The 9,517-nt window shown below is 67.0% G+C and overlaps 2 protein-coding genes across 4 annotated transcripts in view; both read right to left on the bottom strand.

Annotated features, from left to right (window-relative positions):
• Positions 1-3,892, bottom strand: part of TMEM184A (transmembrane protein 184A) — an 11,183-nt gene extending 7,291 nt beyond the window's left edge. Inside the window, exon 1 of the mRNA XM_032394008.1 lies at positions 3,885-3,892. The gene's annotated coding sequence lies outside the window, so the exon portion shown is untranslated. The remainder of the gene's footprint in view (positions 1-3,884) is intronic.
• A 3,261-nt stretch (positions 3,893-7,153) lies between these two features.
• On the bottom strand, positions 7,154-9,050 carry PSMG3 (proteasome assembly chaperone 3). Of its 3 annotated transcripts, none has more exons than XM_032394154.1 (3): positions 8,978-9,050; positions 8,231-8,467; positions 7,154-7,636 (listed from the first exon to the last, which is right to left on the bottom strand). In XM_032394154.1, the coding sequence occupies exons 2-3, from the start codon at positions 8,444-8,446 to the stop codon at positions 7,484-7,486; spliced, it is 369 nt and encodes a 122-aa protein (XP_032250045.1). In that variant the 5' UTR covers positions 8,447-8,467; positions 8,978-9,050; the 3' UTR covers positions 7,154-7,483. The 3 variants fall into 3 exon arrangements, with proteins under 3 accessions (XP_032250045.1, XP_032250043.1, XP_032250044.1); XM_032394152.1 differs by lacking the exon at positions 8,978-9,050 and adding an exon at positions 8,870-8,964; XM_032394153.1 differs by lacking the exon at positions 8,978-9,050 and adding an exon at positions 8,652-8,964.
• Positions 9,051-9,517: the final 467 nt, after the last annotated feature.

Here is a 9,517-nt window from a genome sequence, read left to right on the forward strand (position 1 = left end):
AAAAAAAAAAAAAAAAAAAAAAAAAAAAAAAAAAAAAAAAGGTGGGACGGCCCCCCGGCGGCGGGGGGGGGCGGGCCCGACCTCCCCCCCGCGGTGCCCCCCGGCGGCGCGGGGGGGGGGGGGGGGGGGGGGGGGGGGGCTGGGCGGAGGGGGAGGAGCGGACGCTCGTCCCCTCCCCTCCTGCCTGGCTGACATTCTATCTTTGCTCGGCGGCAGCGGGCTCCCAGGAACCTGCGGGCCGCCAGGTGCCCTCGCCTGCCTGTGCGGACGGAGGGCCAGGTGGCTTCTCCTGGGCCCCAGGGAGGCAGGAGGGGTCTAGGGTGGCTGGGCTGATGTTTGCCTAAAAACAGGTGAATTTATGTTGTGCGAGTGTCGCCGAGTCTGCAAGAGGTGCAGTGGAAACATTGCTGGGGTTGTGGGGTCGGGGGAGAAGGACAGGCAGGTCACTGGGCTCAGCCCGATGCCAGAGACTCCTTTGGGAAGAGGCTCATCCGGCTCTGTCTCTGGAGCCATCGGGGTGGGGACACAAACGCGTGCATGCCGCCGCCGTGGGCAGCACGAAGGGTCTGCTCTGTGCCCCTGATGGGGTCACACGTTCATGTCCTCTGTGCCCACCTAACGCTCCCTGTGGGCCTGGGCCATTCAAGGGCTGAACTGTGGGAATGACAGATCCTTTTTTGCTCGGAGAGGTTCATCCACACGTCCACGGTCCCCAGGAGTGTGGGAGGCTGCAGGCCTGGACACACGACCCCTCTCCCCACCCCTCCACACCCCCCTCCCCCCCTGCCGGGACCTTCCACGCTGACTTCTCTCCCAGCCGTCTCCTTGCCCTGCCGGCTCAGGTGTCACCGTTCAGTCCTGTCCCCCCTTTAAATCCCACCTGGGATTCCTGTCCACCTGTTGGCTTTGTGCTTGCTGCCTGCCCTCCCTCCACGGGAGCTTCCCGCGCTGGGCCCAGCCCGTCTCCAGTGCCCGGGGAGTGGGCAGCCTCTGTGTGGCCGGCCCTGTGCGGTGGCTCCTACCTGCTGTGGTTGGGTGGCAGGTGTGGTGTGTACCTCAGCCAGCCAGAGTAAGTCTCCCCTGTGTGCCCGCATCCCGCCACCTGCCCTGGGTGCCGGGAGCGTGGGTCAGCGCGTGCAGACCCCTGGTGACAATGGCTTGGGGACCCTGAAGGGCAACGACTCAGCTTTGGGGACGTGGATGGGCCTGGCAGGGGCCCAGGGACCCACCCATGCCACAGGTGGGGGAAACGAGGCCTAGGTCCTTCCCAGGCTGGTGTTGGGGGACCGAGCCTGCAGCAGGATGCACTCTGGTTAGATGTCAGAAGGACTTCCTAGCTGGAGTCAGCGGGGCCAGGCCTTTGGGAGCATGCAGAGGGGCCCTGGCTTTGGGGAGGCCTGAGGGCTGGACCCTGGGCCCAGATAGAGGGACTTCCGAAGCTCGGCTGTTTCCTCGGAGGGGGAAACACTGTGGGGGCAGGCAGTTCTTTCTGACAAGGCCGGTTGAACACGGGGGGCAGGCCCGGGGGCTCCTACCCCTGTAGCTCTGTGGGCAGCAGGTGGGGGCCAGGGGCCCATGATCCCGGGAAGCCCCTTCCGTCCAGGGCCGCCCCTGCTCTGATGGTGGAGGCCAGGCCCAGTGTCACTTCTGGGCTGTTCCTGCAGCTGCCTTACCCTGAGGTTTTCTTGTTCAGCTGTTGCCTCCAGGAAGGCCTCCAGGGATCCCTGGCTCTGAAGCCTCCCCACTCCAGAACCTCTTGCACACTGCGGGACATGGCTTTGCTCAGGGCCTTCCCATCGGCACCAGGCCATGCGTGCACTTTAGAATCCCGGGCCTCTGCAAAGTGGGGGCCTTCTGCCCTCCCCCTCTTTCTCTGGGTCCTGACCTGTCTCTCTGGAGGCAGCCTCAGCCCTCGGTGCCTTGCTCTGCCCATGGCCTCGGGGGCCACCTCGGCAGACCCCTTCACCTCTCAGGGCCTCTGCTTTCTCATCTGTACAGATGAGTCTGGGGTTCTCCCGCCGCGCCGTGGGTACGGCAGGCAGGTCCCTGCCATCACTGGGGGGCTGGGACACCCCCCTTGCCTTGCTCTGAGCTCAGGGAAAGGCCTGAACCATGTCGCCCTCCCGGGGGCTGCCGCGGTGGGGGGAGTGGAGAGCTGCAGGAGTCTGGGTGGGGGAGGCACGGGAGACAGGGAGGGGAGGGAGAGGGACCTGCACCACAGAGTGCTGGGGTCCAGCACCAGGGGCACCGAGCCCAGGAGAGCAGCCCCGCCCCCGGCAGCGCCTGTCATGGCCACGCACTCTCAGCAGAGGTGGCCTGGCCGGCCCGGCCTGATTTCCTTGCCCGGGGCTGGACGCTGACCAAGCCCAGCACAGGACAGACCTGCCTGCCCAGGTCCGGGCAGCTGGGGCCTCTGACCCCTGTGTACGGTGACCAGGTGACTAGGCTCCGGGCAGGTCCTGGCTGGGCTGTGGGTGGCTGAGACGCTGTGGCCGGTGTCGGACCTGTGTCCTCATCCCCACGCCCGCCCTTTACTACTAATGACCCAACGCCCATGGCTCCTTGGCCTTACTGCTGGCCCTGGATCTCCTTCCAGACGCGCCCTGCCATCGGGGGACATCTCTAGAGGCCTGTGGCTCCTTCCCTGCCACCAGCCCTGTCCAGTGCCCCCTGGGCAGGCAGAGATAGGTTGGGGGAGGACAGCACGCTCCCTCAGGCCCTCCCCACTGGGGTCCTTTGGCTCTCCTGGGGGTGCCCGCTCCTGGCGTCCAGGGAGTGGCAGGCAGGGTTTGCCTCTGAGCTTCTGTTCCGGCCCCCACGATGGCCCTTGACTCAAGCAATAGCCACGGTGGCGGAGGGCCTGGGGGTCACTGGACCACAGCCACTCTCAGCTGAGGGTCCTGGGCGCTTGGGCCTTTAAGCCACTCAGGTGGGAGCTGGGAGAAGTGGGGAGCGGTGGTGGGGCCACGGGGCCTCTGCAGGCCGTGGAAGGAACCTACCATCCTGGGGGCCCCAAGCCACTTCTCCCCTCCTCCGGGCCCACGGGGGCCGCGGGTCCCTCCAGCTCTAGTTCTGGGATTCCCTGCGTGGGGGGCAAGCAGGGAGGCTGTGCCTCCCGGAGACCGAGACGCAGGCTCGTCACTTGGGTCAGGGCGCTGGGCCCCAGAGCCGCGGGAGCAGGGCCCCGGGTCGGACACACCGGGCTGGGACCCTGACGCGGCCCTCCCTGTGTCTGTGGCCTTCCTCAGTTGCCCCCGCGATTGGAGCCCCCGCGTGCAACAGGTCAGCACCCGTCTCCCTCCCTTATAAAGGTGGGCCCCGGTCCCTGCGGCCCAAGGACAGCTCTGGCGGGCCAGCCGTCTCAGTCGGCCCACTGTCCTGCCAGCCAGGTCACCGTCTGGGGGCTTCTAGGCTGGTCAGCCCCGGGGGACCCCAGCATGGGATCTCGGGGACTTCACTCCCTTCCTTCTGGGGCTCTCTGTCCTTTCTGTGCTGCCCGTTCCTGGCCCGTGTCCCTGCCCTGTGTTACCTCCCTCCCCCAGGCCAGTTGCCTCCGTCCCCAGAGAGGGGCTGGGTGTTCCCGGGGCGTGCCTGCAGCTGCCAGTCCTGGGTGTGTCCCCGGGGGCAGCCCTCCGGGCGGAGCTGGGGCAGAGGTGCTGTCCCAAGACCCTTCTTGGTTACCAGGTGGCATCGCGGGGCCTGGCAGGGCCCCGTCCTCTTGAGTGGAGAGGGGGTGGTGCAGAGGCTGGGACTCTCGGAATTTCAGGGTGTGAGGTCTTTTCTCCCGGAGCCCCTGCCCCACTAGAGTGAACGGGACCCCGCCTGGACCCCACAGCCCTCCTGTGGGTGTGCACACGTGCACACACGTGCCTGCCCGCGCTCACCTCTCTGGTGGCTCCCTCGGCCGTCTGGTCGGGCCCCTCGGGCAGCTCTGTTGCAGGGCGGCAGGCCTGGGGGTGGTGGCTGGGGGTCCAGCCCCCACCGTGGGGCCTCCAGAGCTCCGTTGCTCCTCACAGCAGCCTGGGTCGGTCCAAGATACTGTTGCTCCTGGGAAGCGCTGGCCTTCCCTGGACCCAGAACACTCCTCCTTGCCACCGCCCACCCTGCCAGGCCGGCCCTGCCAGCCGGGGTGCAGCCCAGACCACACCCTCTGCCGTGCCCTGCCCAGACGCTGGGACCCGCTGTCCCTCCCATTGTCCACTGTCCAGCGGAGGGTACAAGCCGACCGCAGAGTCTCTGACATCCGGGTGTAGCCTTGGGTGGCCACATCTCTCCAGTCCGTGTGGTCGGGGGTCCGATGCCCCCCTCCTACGGTGCAGTGAGGGGCAGACGGGGGGACGCGTGCCGTCACCGAGGGATGGGCTCCTGGCTCCGAGCAGCCCACGCGGGGTCTCCGAGGGGCCTCCTCCAGAGACGCGGAGCCGCTGAGAAGTCGGCCGGCCACCTGCTCCCGCGGGAGAGATGGTCCCCACCATCTCCTCACAATCTCGGAATCAGAGGGTCCTCACTTCCCACCGAGCCCACCTTCACCCCCACCCCCACCGCGACGCTGTCTGTCCGCTTCGGGCCGGGGTGCAGACTATGAAGCTGCGGGGCCAGAGCGCCGCCCTGCACTCGGTCGCAGCTCACTCAGGGCCCTCTGATGTCGCGCATCGGTCGGGCGTCCTTCCAGTCACCCGCGTGCCCCTCTCCTGACCGCCAGTGTCATGCCAAGGCGCTAAGACGCCGGCGCTCAGCGGTCCCGCGTGCAGGTGTCTTAGTCCACCGCTTCGTTGTCGTACTGGGTTCTGGAGGATCGGGGGCTGCCAGGAGAAGCTGCTCCGAGTGATCGCCGAGACAGCCGCCCTCCCTGGCTTCTCTCGTGCGCTCTCGGCTCTGAGCCACGTCCCCACGTGCACTGAGGAAAAGGGAGGGCGTGCGAGGGAGCGGGCCTGGGGGGCCTCTGCACTGGGCAGATCGCATGGTGGTGGGAGGGCGTGACCTTGACGGAGGAGCCCCTCTAGCAGGCCGGGCTGCAGGGGCTGTCGACGAGCCCCGTGTCCGTTAACTTCCACCCGCCTGCGGACCGCTGGGCACGCGCCACATGCAGCCTGTCCGTGCACAGGAGTGACCATCCCCACGGCGCAGACCGCCGCCTGCAGGGACCGCGGCCTGCCGGATCGCTCCTCCTGACCCGGAGCGGCAGAGGGCCCAGCGCCTCCCCACCCCGGCCCGTGCCTGGATTTATAGGGCAGGGCAGCGCCCAGGCGTGGGCATGAGCGACAGGAGCGCGGAGCGTCCGGCTGATTTCCACGAGCCACCAGACAGTTCCCGGCAGCTGTAAGGGTGCCACGCGGAGAAGGTGCTGGGGGCCCCGCTCTGTTCCATGCCAGGCCCGCCACCCCCGCCAGGCTGCCGAGGGCCTGGGCAGGCACCACCCTGGGTCTCCGAGCCCCGTGTCTCCGGGGCCTCTTCTTCAGGGCGGCCTCGAGGGGTGGGTGTGCGGCTTCGTCGCGCAGTCAGGCCACCAGCGAGCAGCGGTGAGGGGCCTGCGCCCGGGTTCAAGTCCCCGCTGTGCTGCGCCGGGGCGGCTGGGCGATGCCTCCGTCCCCCTCCGGAACACGCGGATGACGAGGAGTGACCTCCCTGGCTCTGAGTGAGGACACGGCTGTCCCCCGAGCCTGGTCACCGTGACAGGCAGGTGTGCTAGTCCCAGGGAGACGCATTTAGGGACCACACCAGAACACCGAAAGCTGCAAATCTGATCCCAGCCTCAGACTGGGACGCTGTCCACGCCTCAGGTTCCCTGTAAAATGGGAGGAGTCGTGACCCCACAGCACAAACACCTCATTCTTAGGTAACAAGCGTTGAGTAACTGCTGAGGATTAACCTGAGGACACCACGCCTCTGCTTTGGGGGGGGGGGGCGGTGCTTCTCCAGCAGCCAGTTCCTCCCCACCCGCCAGGACACCCCAGTCCTTGGGGGTCCTCGTGTGTGCACGCCCCTTCCCTTCTCTGGTCGGCTGCTGTGTCCTTAGAGCTTGTGCTGGTCCCCATCCCCCGAGAGGCCCACCAAGCGGGGCTTGGGGGCAGGATGTAACCGGGCGAGTGCGGCGCGAAGGCAGGTGGCGTGGGAGTGGCCAGGCTGGCTGCAGGTCTGCCCGAGGGGCCGGGAGGTGGGGCGGGGCTGGCCCCAAAGGAGTCCTGTCTCTCTCAGGGACGGGCCTGCCTCAGTTTCCCCGGTCACCCAGGCTCCCCGCAGCAGCGTCAGCACCTCCTCTGGGAAGTCTGGCAGATTCCCATGCGTGAGCCCCGCGGTCGCCGTCTGCCAGTCTGTGCCCCGGGCGGGGCGGGGCTGACGGTGACCCCGCACATTCTGCTGACAGAATTAGCCCTTGAAGAGCTTCCCTCTGTCCCATCTTCAGCGAACCCATGCTCACCTCTAAACCGGACCGGCGGCTTGAACCAGTCCTTCCCATCGCCTGTTGGAGAGGAGTTTCTAAAGTCAAGAACCTCAGGGTCTCAGAAACCGTTGGTTTTGAGGGAAACCAAATAAAAACATCCCTTCTGCTCTCACGAGGACATGGACGCCACCCAAGGTGTTTCTTTACGGAGATCTTGTTTAAGATTTTATTTTTAAGTCACCTCGACGCCCACCCTGGGGCCGGAACACAGCCCCGAGATCAAGAGTCGCACACTCCACTGAGCGAGCCAGCCGGGCCTCCCCTCTTTACACAGGGACCCCAGCTTCCAGACCCCGGGCCCTCATCCCCTCTAGTCTCCGGTCCTCTGCGGGGCGGACTCCAACAGCACACTGCAGCCCCGCTTCTGGTGCGGACAGGGACGCGCCACCACGGCTAGTGGGGGACGAGGACCAGCCCGGAGGGTCCGAGCTGCTGTCCACCAGAGGCCCGGGCGGTCAGGCCACGAACGCCATCCTGAAGCCCACGCCTCACCGTAACTGCCACGCGGCAGGACGGTAAGAGAGGCTCGCGGAACGGAAGGCAACGGCTGTCCGGCCAGCCAAACTGGCTCAGAGAAGCCGGGGGAAGGAGCAAGGGCAGTGTGCACAGAGTACGTGAACCTTGCCAAACAAACTTTCCTCCCACTTACGGTGCGCTGAACCGAACCTACGCCGCGTGACATTAGTTTCTCAGTACTGCCAGGAAAGCTGGTGAGGTATCTGGGGATAGGCATTTATTGAGAATAAAAAAAATTTCCTTCAACAATAGATACTGCACGTGGGGGGCCAGGACTCATGCCTTTCAAATCTCAAACGTACGCAGCGACCTGGACCCTGGTGAGAACCGTTCACAGCCCCCAGACACACTCTGCAGCTCTCCTCCACCCGCGGATAAGTTAGCGCCCAAAGCAGCAGTCTGCCTGGGATGCGCACATTTCTTCCAGCTTCTAGAGCTCAAGGCAGAGCTCCTCCTCCTGCCTGACCCCGGGTGTCGCGTGTCCCCTCAGCCCGCCGAGTAGCAGGCGCGTCTTCTGCTCCAGGGTCACCACACCTGGCAGGACTGGATCACCTCCTTCAAGGCCTTCAGCCCCTCCACACTCCTGTCCTTCACGGCCATGGCCAGGAGCACCGCTCTGTTCCCAGCTTCCTGAGACACAAACGTCACCAGGTTCTTTGCTAAGACGTGGATGAGAGGCTGGTAAAGGAAAGGAGAGAAACCATTTTAATTGTGACAAATCTGTTTTCCCTTAGCGCTTCGCGGTGTGCCCTAGAAACCCGACTGGCTTCCTACACCCCAATAAATCACACCCCGCCCCGTAAGTTCAAAGCAACAGCCATGCAGCATTCAACCAGACTCCAGAACACTCCAGTCCTAAACAAAACGCCGAAGAGGCACCACCCTACTCATTCTCTTGGTGCCTTGATTCCCTGGTCTCTTCTGGTGGCCGCCATCTAGGAGGCCTCGTGAAAGGTATTCTGCGCGGCTGGGGTGGGGTCTGTCAAGCCTCACAGGCGATCTCGTCAGAGCTCGATACTCCAAGGCAGCACGAGAGGCTCGAACCTCACAAGATCAGTACCCCGCCTGCCCGGCAGATCCAACGCTGACGGGCTGGGAAAAGCAGGCGCCTGGGGCGGGCAGGTGCTCTCTCAGCTGCGCAGGCTCCAGGAAGTGCCGGGCCGTCCGCGGGCTCCGCGGCCCTCCCACCGGACCCTCCGGCCACTACTCCCAAGCCGCAGTCACACCAGCGGGTTTTCCTCCACCGCGGGGACCCCTTCCCAGCCACTTTACCTCGTCCTGCCCAAGAAGGACTTTCGTGGTGAGCACAGGCTTGCTGATGTCACTGGCCACGGGGCTGGGCTCCAGGGAGACCAGGGTACCCATCTTCCCGAACTGGGTCACCACCACCAGGATGTGGCTGCTGAAGGCTGTGCAGACCACCTGCGTGGGGACCCCACACACCACTTCCGTCTTCTGTTTGGAGACCAGCAAGGGTTCGCCTTCCATGGATGGGTCTCTTCCGTGGCACTTTCATGTTTAACAAGGAAACGGAAAAAACCAGAGTAATTCAGCCAAGCCGCGTGGGATGCGGCCCGCGGCCCCCCACACAAGCGCGCCCACGCGGGCAGGCGCCGTGCACCCACACGGGCTTCAGCGGAGCCCCCGGGAGCCGCTCCCAGGCGCACCGCGCGGACGTGCGGGCTGCGCCTACCAGGCGGGCCGTCGGGGCACACGCTGGTCTCTGTCCCCGGAGGCTCCCGCCCTCCTGCCCTCCCGCCCGGCTCCACACCCGGCCGCGGCCCGAGGCCGGCGGGAGCGAGCGCCGCAGGTGCACAAGCCTGGGCCCCGGCAGGTGGCCGCGCTCCCGCCGCCCGCTGAGCTTCCCCTTCCGTTTGGGGAAACGACCGCCCCCACAGGACAGGGCGGCACCTCCCGCGCGGGCGAAGGGCAGAGAGCGACGGGACGCCGGCAGGCCGGGGGCCCCGCGGGGACGCGCGCCCGTCTACCCAGCCCACCCGCCACGCCGCCCGCGCTTACCGCGCCGCGCCCGGAAGTGACGCCCTTGGGCGACGCGGGCCCGCCCCCGCAGGGGGCCCCGCCTACCCGCGCTGCGGCCCCTCCCACCGGAAGGGCGCCTGCGGGCTTCCGGTCCCGGCACGGTCTCCGTCGCCCTGAGCGGCGGGGTTCCGCGCTCCGGAGAGGGGACGCCTGTTCGGGGCGAGGGGCGGCAGCCCCCCACCCGCGGGCCTCGGCCTCCCGGCCTCTGGCTGCTCCCCCGGGGTGTCCTCGGCAGTCGGGGCAGCGCCTGGCTGTGGGTTCCCTACCCGCATGGCGGCCCGGGGGCTGTCGGAGCGGAGCCGGCGCCGTGCAGAGGTCGCCCCACGCAGAGCGGGCCGTGAGGGCCGCCGCCGCGGACACAGGGACCTGGGTGTGGCCGGCAGGAGTCGGGGCCCGGGCGCGGGGCGTCCTGCTGACCCGGGCGGGCGGGACGGCGCGGAGGCCCCACGGCGAGGCCAGGACTGAGGGCCCCGGGGCGGGGGCGGTCCGTGGGGGGCGAGCCCTCCGCCCCACTCTCCC

This window comes from Phoca vitulina, unplaced genomic scaffold, assembly GCF_004348235.1.
Source record: "Phoca vitulina isolate PV1807 unplaced genomic scaffold, GSC_HSeal_1.0 scaffold79, whole genome shotgun sequence".
In the NCBI taxonomy this organism is placed as follows: Eukaryota; Metazoa; Chordata; class Mammalia; order Carnivora; family Phocidae; genus Phoca; species Phoca vitulina.